At 49.0% G+C, this 13,305-nt stretch overlaps 1 protein-coding gene across 1 annotated transcript in view; it reads right to left on the bottom strand.

Moving 5' to 3' along the window:
• The window catches only part of TAF4B (TATA-box binding protein associated factor 4b), a 76,109-nt gene extending 64,797 nt beyond the window's left edge, over positions 1-11,312 (bottom strand). Inside the window, exon 1 of the mRNA XM_018554663.1 lies at positions 11,001-11,312. Within this exon, the coding sequence (XP_018410165.1) occupies positions 11,001-11,259 (259 nt within the window). The 5' untranslated portion in view covers positions 11,260-11,312. The remainder of the gene's footprint in view (positions 1-11,000) is intronic.
• Between the last annotated feature and the right edge of the window lie 1,993 nt (positions 11,313-13,305).

Raw genomic sequence — 13,305 nt, forward strand, 5'->3', positions numbered from 1 at the left:
TCTCCAAGTGCCGTATCGCTAGCTCCAGCTTTTGTCGGAGAAACATCTCCGATGGGGTGAAAAACAAAAGGTCGTCCAAGTATGGAATGACCCCTACCCCTGTACTCTTAGGGGAGCCAGAGTCTCTGCCAACACTTGTAAAGATTCGAGGTGAAGAGGAGAGGCCGAACAGCAAGGCCCTGTATTGAAAATGCAGGACCCCCGCTGGTCCCGTCAGAGCAAATCTCAGTAGGTATTGTGACGACTGTCTTACCGCAATGTGAAAATAAGCGTCACTTAGGTCTATGGTCGCTAGAAAAAATAATGGGGGCAGCAACTCTCGTATTGAAAAGATCGATTCCATACGGAACCTTTTGTACAGTACCACCTTGTTCAGAGGTTGCAGATTGAGCATCAGTCTGCATTTTCCAGAGGGCTTCATCCTGGGAAAGATGTGGGAGTAAAACACCCTCTTCTCTGAAGCCGGTACTCGCACAATGACCCCCTGGTCCAACAGATCTTGTCGGGCCGCCGTCATTGCCTCTGCTTTCCTCCGGTCCTTGGACAGGGAAGTAATCGGAAGCCTGGACAGGGGCCGTTCCGTCAGTTCTATCTTGTAGCTGAGCTGTACCAGCTCCAAAATGAATTTGTTGCTGGTCAACCCTCTCCAGAGTGGGAAGAATTCTCCCAATCTTCCTCCCACCCTGAGCAATTGGTCATTGGGATTTATTGGGCTGCTGAGGGGGGTTAAAGAGGAAATTACCTTTGGACTTTCCTTTTTTTAAAGCCCACCCTTTGGATTGGTCTTGCTTCTTCCCATGAAAAACGCTCTTTTCTTTGCAGAAATTTTGCCCCCTTTGGCCACAAAAAAAACTTCTTCCCCTGCTGCTTGGGTGGCAGTGGGAAACCTTTTTTCTTGTACGCGGATTTATCCAACACCGCCTCCAACTCCTGGCCAAAAAGCCTTTGAAAGGTAGCCCGCACAATTTTGCTTTGGAGGCTGCATCCCCTGACCATGTTTTGAGCCACAACGCTCTCCTGGCGGAGTTGATCAATGCCGTAGTTCGCGCTGAGTACCTGACTGCTTCAGCCGAGGCGTCCGCAATGTAAGCGGCTGCCTTGCTCAGCACCGGGAGGGAACCTAGTAACTGATCACGATCAGTACCAGACTGCAGGTGGACTTGCAGCTGATTCAGCCACACGCCCAAAGTCCTGGCCACACAAGTAATGGCCAGCCCAGGTTTAAATCCAGCACTTGCCGATTCCCATCCCTTCCTGAGCAAAGCCTCCGCTTTCCTGTCCATCGGGTCCTTCGAAGCCCCCATATCCTCAAATGATAAATCAGTCTTTTTAGAGACTTTTGATAAAGAGGCACCTATCTTTGGGCATTTGTCCCACAGGCCTGAATCCTCCTCCACAAAGGGGGAACAGCCGAAAAAATCATTTTCTCTGGGTGCTTCCACTCCTCCTGGATCAGGTCCGAGAGTGATTTGTGGACCGGGAAGGTACGCCCCTTCTTAGTCTGAAGCCCTTTGTAAAGTTTATCATGAACCGAAAGCTCAGCGGCCTCTTCTTTAATCCCAAAGTATACCCTATGGCTTTCAGCAGCTCACCTGTCTCAAACGAAGGGAAAAGGAATTTTGCAGCTGAGCTGCTACGCAACTCCCCTTCTAACTCATCCTGATCCTCTGACTCTCCCTGAGATCCCGAGGATTCACTGGGCGCTTGCTTACTCCCATAGCTTTCTGCGTAGGGCATAGAGCTCCCTTCCCCCGATGTTCCGGGTCAACTAGTATCCACTAGTGTACTCACCGGGGTCTGTAATGCCGACCTGAAAGATTGAAACGTAGTAACCATATCATCTCTCATAGAATCTAACAGCCCCTTGAACATCCCAGCTGACTCCTTGGCAACTATTTTCTCTAAACAACCTTTGCATAAGAGCTTGGACCACGAAGCTGACATTTTGACACTGCAAGAGGCACACTTCTTCCCTTTTGGGCGAGAGCAACCAGCTTCAGCAAGGGGCTTATCCTCTGATTTTAACCTGTGTAAGACAAGAGGGATGCTATCAGCCAGTGCTCTTCCCACATGCAAGCCATGTTCATTAAATACAACCCAGCTTGTCCTGTAAGCAGGCCCCCAATACAAGCAGGGTAAAGGTAGGGGAGAATCCCCATAAAAAACTTGCCTACCTTAGCGCCAGTGCCATGCTCTCCCAGATCTGGAGCAGCAGCACCCGGTCCGGCATCCGTGGGCATCTCTTAGCTCACTGCCGACCACGCTATTGGCCCACTCTTGACGTCCCCACCGGCCGTATGTGGTCCCAGTCAGTTCACAAAAGGTGTGCAGCTGTATTAGTCGTAGCCGAGCGGCATCTGCTGTGCCCTCAAGCATTGCCTCAGCCCTTTATGCGCCGCCAGTGCGAGGCTGGCTTGCCGGAACCGCGTCACTGCACGTGCTTACGCGCCGAGCACTGTAGGCGGCGACGGCGCCTCCATGTGATTTCACCCGCAACACTCCCGGCCTCAGCCCAAACCACAGCTCTAGCAAGGGGCCTAGAGACGCCGCAGCCCTCCGCGCGAGCATTCTCCCCACGCTGCCGAGGGTCACCACTGTCCCTCTACTATACTGCTGGTAAGTGCCATGACCCGCACCCAGGTACCCCGGGGCCACCTGACTTTTCTCCAGCTTCCCAGTACACCATCACTGTCCCTGTTCCAAAAGGGCGTCCAGCTCACCGCTCAGGTAGAACACCTTGCCACTGCTGCACACCTGGGGGGGTCACCGTCTGGAACCACACACGTGCAGGAGGATGGTTGCCTTCCCTGAATGATGGAGGGGAACCTTGGCCCAGAATCGGATGGGGGTCCGATAGGGAAAACCCTGTATGCGCTGCAGCAGGCCACACCTGGAGTAGGTCCCAACGCATAGCCGGGTTAGGCTCAGCCTTAAGGCAAATACATTTCAGCCCTGAAAATAACAAACATTACGATGTCCCTGTGTAGCCGGATGGAAACACAAAAAAAACTGACTTAGGATAGAAGGAGGAGTCTTTTTATTTAATGTGGTTGATGTGTCTCCTGTTGCAAGCAGGCAGAGCCTATCTCTCATTGGCTGTCCTGGAAGATAACTGGGGTAATTCAGTGTAGCCCTAGTTTCTCTCGTCCCCGCTGGGCACCAGTCTGTGTGCCATCTGATGCTGCAGCCAGTGCGCAGTGGGGAGGAGAGAAGCTTTCAGGAGGCAGAGCGGGCAGCGACAGCTGTCAGGATGCCAACAGGTGCAAGGCAGTGACATTGTCATTGTTACAGGAGGTGGAGCTCTCCTCCCGCACCTCCCAGCTCCATGTTCTGTGTCAGGATGGAGAGCAGTGTGGAGCGGTGACAGCTGTCCTCTTACAGGAGGCAGAGCTCTCAACACACAGCACCTGGCTCCACCTCCTGTGTCAGGGTAGAGAGCACTGAACTCTGCCACAGGAGGCGGAGCTCTCCTCCCCCACTGCCCGCCATGTAACAGCCGATTCAGGATGGAGAGCAGAGTACAAGCGCTCAGGGATCAGCTGATTAGTGAGTGCAAATAACCGGACATAGTATGAGTTACTATGAGTTACTATGTACCAGTTATAAATGAATGGGCAGTGATTAATATCACTACCTGTTCATTCATGACTGTAGACACCATAAATTTCAATATATCCACAATGCATGAATAGCCAGAAGCACTCAGTTCATTCAGAACAGGGGCAGCAGAAAAAGAGATTGGTCTCGGAGTATTGTGTCCTCAATCGCTTTTTCTATTTTAAAAGGAAAATATAGGGAAAATATCTGTTTAGACCCCCTGATATTTCACTAGAGCCCCGAGCAGTAATAAGTAAATATACAATGAAAAATGTAAATATTTTTTAAAGAGGTTGAAGAAAAAAAAAGTAATTTTCGGTTTCAGTCTAACGGCAAAAGCACCTTACTACCGAGAGTCTGATCACAACAGATGGAGGGTAACTCTGCAGTGCAACGCCAAAGATTGTAACTCAGTGACTTCCTTACAGATTCTCTGGCGACCCTAGCCTCTCTGCCCCAGATGAGTCCAAGGCCATCATTGCAGCTGGTCATAAACCCTTCTATAGGATGACAGGGCGATGCACGTCCAAAGCCACCAGTGTTATGGTGTTTGTTAGCCTGTACTCAAGGAGTGAAAGAAGACCAAGTAGTAGCAGAGAAACCTACTAAAGCCTTGTTAGATTTAGAAGCCAACTTCCATCCTATGGATGAAAACAGGATAAAAAGAGGGACGCCAACCCTCTATTGATATACATGTCAAAATATACCACGAGTGTGGCTGTACACACTCGGTCATCACCTGGCTAAGATACCATGGATTAATGTCTCTCAGGAAGGATGGCGTACATAGATGCCTATGTGTACTCACACCCAGGCACCAAGAAGGTGCAGAGTTGTTTGAGATTTGTCTAGGACAGCTGTACTTAGGCTCTTGATCAAAGCCTGTCAATTCCAGGACTTCTGACCTTTACAGAACCCAAGGGCTCACTGGGTAAGTAAGTTCTACCTAGCCAGTTAACCCCTACGTTTAAAAATGTATTTGATCATTCTAGGGCTGGAACAACTTTTTCAATCATCGATTAATCGGCTTCTGATTGGTTGGCCCTGTTCACGGCGCCACACCTCCTCCCCACAACACGCTCGCCGCTGCCAGAGCCGCCCGGCCGCATCCACGCTCCACATGCTGCACCTCCTCCCCGCCTCATGCTCCCCGCCCGCCCACATCCACGGCACAGGGACGCGGGGAGAAGTAGTAAGGAGGAGCAGGTGTAGGCGGATGACAGCTGCCGATAGAAAGGCGATCTCAGAAACAAGCTGCTGGAAGACTGCTCAGGTAAGCCTGCACTTTCCCCCCACATGGTGCTCTATAATGTATAGCTGGGATAGTGGGATTAGTATTCCTCTATTGCTGATGGTATATTCTGCTGTACTGTATATTATACAGAGCACTGTACCATCAGCTATAGAGGAATACAAATCCCAGCAATACATTATATACTGTATGTATAATGTATTATTGCTGGGATTTGTTGTTCCCCTATAGCTGGTCAGTGGTAATCTGCATTGCGCAGTATAATCATTATACAGCGCAATGGAGATTACCACCAGCTATAGAGGACTACAAATCCCAGCAATAATACATTGTATACAATGCAATGCAGAATACCATCAGTTGCAGAGGACTACAAATCCCAGCAATAGTACATTATAGTATAATGTTGTACTATTGCTGGCATTTGTTGTATTCCTCTATAACTGGTCAGTGGTATTCTGCATTTCGCTGTATAATCATTATACAGTGCACTGCAGAATGGCACCAGCTATAGAGGACTACAAATCCCAGCAATAATACATTATACAGCTCAATGCAGAACACCACCAGCTATAGAGTACAACAAATCCCAGCAATAATACATTATACAGTGGTGCAATGCCGAATACCACTAGCTATAGAGGACTACAAAACCTAGCAATAGTACATTATAGCTGGCGGTATTCTGCATTGTGCTGTATAATGTACTATTGCTGGGTTTTGTAGTCCTCTATGGCCGGTGCCATTCTGCATTCATTGCTGTATAATTTTACACTTTTCATTTCACTATATTGCACACCACACTTTTTTTTTCTTTTTTACTTCCACCGCTCCAAGCTTGCTCCTGTGATGGACTGCAATCTCAATACAAACTATTAGTTCCATCACTAGAGCCTTTTAACATTGTATTTTTAATCCGATTAACCGATCGAACGTAATAATCGGTTAACTAATCGATTTTGAAAATAATCGTTAGCTGCAGCTCTAGATCATTCCCAGATTTTTGAGTTGTTTGCGCCAACGAATGCCCTCATAATCTCAAGAGTTAAAACATAGGAATTTGTCAAGTGGCAACCAATATTAACAGGGTGTTTACCCCTTCATTACATGTGCTCTCAGCACCCTGTCTTTCCCAACAAAGAAAAACAGTGCAGCAGTTTTGTAGACATTACTGTGCCTGACCTGTACTGCAAAGTGCCACGAGGCAAGACGAAGCAACTCTGAGATCAAACAAATGTCACGTGGCTGGCCTATGATCCTAAGGTTTGACACTCCTCCGATACTATAGGCAGAATAGAGAAGCTGATGTATGTAGAAAACCCAAGCACGTCGTCACTTCGACATACTGTCCTGTTGGGGGCAAAAACATTCGCCCATCCCTAAACGATGCCTAGATTACATGGGTGCACAACCATAAACCCTGAAGTATGTAGCCTGTCTCTGCAGTGATCTGGTTTATCATGGCTTGTCCATATCTGCTGCATTCGGGTGTGTGCCCAGAATAGTTTCAAATCACACCTCCGTGTTCAATTCCAGGGCTCCACAAAAATAATCTAACATGCAACACACTGCTTTTGATTGTACCAAATAAAATTTCTCTAAATCGTGTGCCTGAACATGCAAAATGCATTCTGAATTCAGAGAGCAGCCAGTATTCCTGCGTCATTCCTACGCAAGGCGAATACAACCTTGCCATCCTCCCAGATATAAGGCCGATTCTCTTGTGGGAAATCGAAGAGAATGAAAAAACACGAAACCGACCACCGACCACCTGAAGCCATGCTTGGGGTGGATACAAGACCAAGCTTGATATTCATGTAATAGCCTGGAAAAAAAGCTACGCCCCATTGAAGACCCCTAACAGAACATATGCTATAAACAGATGTTTAAACTGCATGCCTCCAGTAAAAGGATGCACTAACAATGTCATGTTCAGGGGAACCCCCATGTGCTGAGCTTAAGCCAACCAGGTTTACATAGTGGGTGCCCATACATCTAATGTAGGCGGCATACAGCTACATTCATACTTGCCATTTGCACTCCAAGCCTCCATGTGCAGAGAAAAAAATCTGTCCAGCCAGGTGGCCATAAATATGCTGCTATCTGCGTTAAGGACTTGCGCACACATACATCTACGTGCATATGCGTCCAGACGTAGCTAATATTCTGCCACCGACTGACATGCATTTACACATGGTGCGTTGACATGTGTTTACATGTGTCCGGAACAACAAAAGTCAGCACCAAAACCAGAATGCAACTATCCTCTGTCTTTCACAACCACATGTGTAGACCAATTCATAGTAAGTCTTAGCTGTATGTATACATCTACACACACTTATTATATACATATACACACAATAATGCATGTGATTGCTCAATTCCAGGACTTCTCCAGAACAACTTCTGGCACGGCAGTAAACATTATCAGTTGTCTTCCCCCGGAAAGACAAGCCAGCATTTTTACTCTAGCAATGCTCTTTCATCGTATGCCCCATCTTTGACGATACACAGAACTGGCAGAAAAGCTTGGCCCGGAAAGAAAAACAATTTGTCAATGCAGGAAGCACTCTTAGGGGTGTTTTGGCTTCCGATGGCAGGGGCTTATCCTCTGAGGCCTATACTTATGCCAAAAAAGGGAAGGGCTCAGAGCCTGTCACCCGAGACCAAGCTGCACCCCCCGGGAGAGAGACCCATTGGGAGGTGCATCCAGTAAGCCAACGACCCCTTGCCCCACCGAAGTAAGCCCCTAAAGCAAGAAGGGTGCAGGTAGGGGGGGACTTGTCAACTGTAGACCCACCTACCTTGGAGATGACGCTTTGAACCCCCAGAATGGGAGAAGCAGCCTGTGATGAAGAGTCCAACGGTGTGCATCACCCTTCCCGTTTGGACTCACGCTACTGCCCCACTCACCGATGTGGATGGTCGACAATGCACAGTATTCGTGTCCTGCTGTGATCCAGCTCTACGTCCACCAGAGAGCCCATCAGACCATCCGTCAATTCCTTTAGCAGGACACTCAGGGGGACTCCATCTGGAGACACTACGCCAGCGAGGATGGTTGCCATCTCCTTCCATTATCGATAGGCCTGGAGTAAAATGACAAACCTTGCGATGCTCCTGTTCGGCCGGAGGAAACACAAAATACTGAGGTGGTTAAGAGGGACCACCCTTTTTATTCTAATTGTGGATGATGTGTTTCCTGTTTCAGGTGGGAGGATCCCATCTCTCAGAGGCTGCCCTGGACGATGACTGGGAAAAACATTATTTATGGGCCACCCCCGCACCACAAGGGTTAAGTGCTTGTTTTTGTCTAGGTGAGGATTTTACGGTGAGTACAACTAATCCTATATTTTCTAGCCATTTCTTCATTCAATGCAAGGGAAGTCCTAGAGCAGTGAGAACCGAGGGGCGGGCAACCAACCAAACAGAACAAGAAAGAGGTACGTACACACTTAACAGCCACTTGTAGAACTTCACAGCTGATTACTGCATCCACAGAGGTAACAACAACTTTATAGAACCGGATAAAGGTGTGCAAAGACAACCAGGTGGCCACCTTACAAACTTGAACAGAAAAGCTCTTGGGTAGAACAGAGCACTTAAGACGGATACTCCCATTCCTTGTAAATAAAGTAATTTTAACCCCTTCCGGGCCGGCCGTAGTAAAAAAACGGCCGGCCATGAAAAATGGCCTGGCCAGGAAGGGGGTCTAAACACCTGGTCTTGAAGTGGTTAAAAGGCATGGTAAATTAACACTTTTGCCGACCGCTGTGGCTTGTGTACCAAAAGCAACGGGAGTATCTAGCAGAACGCTCTCATAATCCTCCAGTTTTAGAGTTTTGCGTACAAACTTAATCAGCGCCAAAACCAATTATTTTTCTTGCGAAAACTAGGATGACTCATCGTCACTGCCAGATTGGCAAGACAACGCAGCGTCTGTTGAAGCCGTAGCTGATGGAATGTTATTCTCCTCTCTAGAAGAAAGAAAAGGGGATGGAGGTGTCAGAATGCTTGCTCAATAGGCTCAACTAGCCATAGGCATGCAGGGGCCCAAAGCCCCAGAAACCCCCCAGAGAAACCCCAGACAGACCAGGACTGGGTGCTGGAGGTAGGCAAGAGGGACAAACAGCAGCCTCCAACATCCACAATGCCCCCCCTACACACAGAAGTCTGAGGCCCCACCAGACCCTGCAGAGCTTGTAGCACCGGGACATCTGCTCCCCCTGATACAGTTGTGCCCACAACCACTGGGGACAATCAAGATAAAGCCCCCCAAATAGCTCACCACTCAGGGTGTACCAATGCAGAGCCGCAGCCACGTTACTCTAGTCCTACTCCCACCAAGTGGTGAGAATGGGAGGGAGGCGGGCCGCCAATGTCAGCACATGGGACAGCAAAACCCCATCCCCTAGCACTGCTATCTCTGCTACAGCGGCCTAAGTGGCTCCTCCCACCAGCCTCCATACTGAGGCATGAGGCGGTGAAACCGCTTCCTCACTGTAAACCCAAGCTAATAGAGGGCAGTGGAAATGTGTGGAATAAAAAAAAACCCAGGTCCCACACTCAGTGGTTAGCCGCACTGCAAAGGTTAAGAACATTTTTACCCGGAGATCTGCTTTAAGATCATTCAGAATCTTTTGATGGGTGCATTTGCCCTTCTTCTGACCCGCATTTGACCTGCTTCAAGTGAGTTTGCATTTCCAGACTTGTAAATTGATTGAACACCCAGCAGAAGCAAACAAAAGCCCACTGACATACCCTAAACTGGTCAGTCAATGTTGCACACATCCACAGCAGGGGTGTGGAAATTTGAAAAAAAAACTACTTGTCCAAGGGCTAAAGCAGGGGCCAAATCTACCTGTCCTTCATGACAATCTACTTGTCCCAATACAAAAAAAATTGTTTTAATCAAAACTAAAGATGCACCAATACTGGTTTTTCGGTATCGAGTACTGATTTTTTGCTTTCGGATCTCGCCGACACTGAATACTAATACCGGTGCTTCCGCTGGCATAGAGCAGGCTTCCCTGGAAATCAGAAAGCCGGGCAGTGGGTAATGACATCCCGCCCAGTTTCCTGATTGCCACAGAAGCCGGGTCCATGTTGTTTGGCCTGCTTGATTGTGATTGGCCAGGAAACCTGCTTCCCGGTCAATCAAGAAGCCGGGTGGCGAGTAATAACCTGATTGACCGGGAAAATGGCTTGATGCTGATTGGCCAGGAAGCCGGCTTTCCAGCCAATCAGAAAACCAGGAGGCGGGTCATTACTTGCCGCACGGCTTCCTGATTGCAGGGGAAGCTGGCTCCATGTTCCCTACGGCACTGCCAGTCAGAGGAAATTTTCATCTGGCCGTAAGTTCCAAAATCGGAGAAGGTATCGGAGCATTTGGGTGAGTACGGGTACTTGCCCAAATACTCTGCATCGCACTCATACTAGTATCGGTGCACCCCTAATCAAAACATATTTGACTGTGCTAAATAGCGCTTCTCACTGGTCAACGCAGTCATCGGACAACGTTGACCAATGAGTGCTTGCAATTTACGAGCGAAATTCAAAATGCATAGGGGAGGACTGCGCTGGACAGCAGTGCGGGGGACAGATAGTACACCCATACTGGCAGAGGGGAGCTGACTGGCGTCAGCTGTTTTTTATACCATCTGTGTCCCATGATGGAGATTTCCTCTCACTTCCTGTCTGATAGCCACAACAGGAAGTGCGAGGAAATCCCTTTGTGGTCTGCAGGGTCACTACAACAAGTGTCCCCATTGGAAGATTTCCCCTCTATTCCTGTTCTGATGACAACACAAAATTTGGGCTTCGGTTGTCAGAACAAATAGGGTGAATCTCCGTAACAGTGATATAGGCAGCAATAAAAATCTGACTGGGGTTCTAATTCCTCTCCACTCTATAAACAAAAAAATATTAAAAACAAAATTGGCTTCAGTTGCACTTTAATAGTAAAGGATCTGAAAGTGTCACATTTCCCATTAGGCCCAAAAATCTCAGTTTACAAACACAGGAGTGTAATGTATCACTTGTCAATGTGCCCGTCGCCATAGCAACACAGCATCCTCCTGCTGCTAAGGACCACAGGGATAAAACAGAAGGCCCGCTGATCCTAAAATTACATTTATCACACGGTACTTACCGGGTGGAATCTGGAAGTTTGCGGGTAGCTGAATGGTTGTCTGAGCCGCCTTGGCAGGAACTGATTGCTGCGTTGCTGTCATTTTGGGGCCGCTTGTCACTTTTGACGCTTGAACCGCTGCGGGGGCAACTTTCGTTATGAGCGTGCACATCGGTGCAGAGATCACAGGGGTCTGGGGAGCCACCGATACCTGGCTCAGGCTGGCGGGGGGTCCAGACTCCACCTGAGAAGGTGTGATGGGACGATCAGGGGTGGACATTGCGGGCAGGCTCTTGACAAGGACCCCATGGGTTAAAGGTACAGCCTGGCTTACCACCGTTGCCGAGGTAGCTTGTACCGTATGCATCACTTACAAATGGGAACCCACAATCAACACGGATCGCGATCTAAAGCACTCCCAGCGTTATAGTAGCGATCTGTGTCATACGTTGACAATGTCATCACAGTGTACATAGATTTATGAAGACATGTTCCCGAGTCATCCTCTCCCCGTGATCCTTTAATCATCACCCGTATCCACCCACTACCAGCCCGCTGCTTAGCGGCATGCTCGGGCTGCAGCCATGTTTATATAGCCATGTGCACATAGCACAAGCCGGCCAGGAAGTGCGATGACTTCATTGGCTCTTCCCGCCTGAAGGGGGCGGGGTAACGCAGACAGGTGGTGATGTCACGTGGCCGTGACCGTGCACTTTCCTCAGGAGCGGGGCGGATAGTTTGTAAAGAAAAGTTTATTGCCTCCCGTCCGCTTATGGGAGAAAATAACGGTGAGAGGTAACCCAGGCTGGCGGTATGCGCGGCGTTGCCCTCAAACGTCCCAGCAGTGTAATATCTAATGGAGTGGTTGTCAATGCACATGAACTGTCCGCACACTTATGCCAGGCCAACCATAACAGTCCACGTCCCTCGGTGTGATGTACAGGTGTCTATGACAGGTCCCTCGGTGTGATGTACAGATATCTATGACAGGTCCCTCTGTGTGATGTACAGGTATTGGGGTCACTAAATGGCGGACTACAGTCGGGACACGGACTGGGTGGCGGTTCTGTCCGATGCATGCATTGCCAGCCATAACCCAGTGCAGGCCCCACCCGCCGCCGTGGTTTTGCTCATCTGACACAGGACAGTGACAGGCTCCTAGTGGCTCCCAGATACCTGGGGTTGCGGTGGTGACCTGAAGCTCTCTGGGGCCCAGCACAGCAGCTAGTGGTGACCTAAGGTTGGTGTGAATTTCCCACAGAACTAACAACATGTCCATTCGCATCCTAGCACAATGGTGAGATAGGGAGGGAGTCTGGGGCTCTGTGTATGGCTGTACTATATCAGGGACTTTTCTGTGTACTGACATCACTGCACTGCTGTCATCCTCCCAGAGACCAGCACTGCTCATCAGGGGCCAAAAGATAGGCAGATGCCACATACACTACTCTTTGGGCCCATTCCACCAGCCCATGCGTTAATAGTTAAGTAAAAAAGTAGGGCTGGTAATGATTAAAATTTTCCTGTTCGATTAATCGAATTTTTTAAAAATCGATTAATCGACTAATTTCGATTAATTATAACGCACATACAGAGGGGGGTCTCACCAGAGCTTTGAGGGGGCCTCACCAGGGTAGCAGGGCTCTGTGGGGTCTAACCAGCCTTGTTAGACCCACAGAGCCCTGGCAAGACCCCACAGAGCCCTGGTCTCACCACGGCTCTCTGGGGACTCACCAGGGCTCTGAGGGGGTCTCACCAGGGTAGCAGGGCTCTGTGAGGTCTAACCAGGGCTCTGTGGGGTCTAACCAACTTTGTTAGACCCCAATGCTGCGAATGGACAGTTATGATCCCAGACACTTGTTGGGGCCCCTGTGATTGATACTTATTGTTGGGGAAAAAATAAATAATAAAGGCAGTTTTTAAGTCCAGAAATAGATATTCAGTCATCCATTGTTCCTGAAAAGATCAGGAACTGCTGAACCAGTGCAATGGTTCAGCAGTGAACCATTGCACTGCTGAATGGAGGGGCGATACATACCAAATATCAGCCTGGGCACGAGAAAGATTTGCAGCATATAAAATGAGGCACATAGAAGATCCAATTACTTTGCAGTTACAATAAGGCTTACAACGAAGGGAAGGGGAGGCTAACGAAGGGAAGGGGAGGGGTCCGGTGACGTCACTGACATCGATGTCACCGGACCCCTCCCCCCTTCGTTAGCCGACAGAGCCACTCTGGGGAGGGGTGAGGAGTCTGTGACGTCACGGACATCGATGTCACCGGACTCCTCCCCCCTTCGTTAGCCGACAGAGCCACTCGGGGAAG

Source organism: Nanorana parkeri, unplaced genomic scaffold (assembly GCF_000935625.1).
Source record: "Nanorana parkeri isolate BGI_ZX_2015 unplaced genomic scaffold, ASM93562v1 scaffold168, whole genome shotgun sequence".
NCBI classification, from domain to species: domain Eukaryota; kingdom Metazoa; phylum Chordata; class Amphibia; order Anura; family Dicroglossidae; genus Nanorana; species Nanorana parkeri.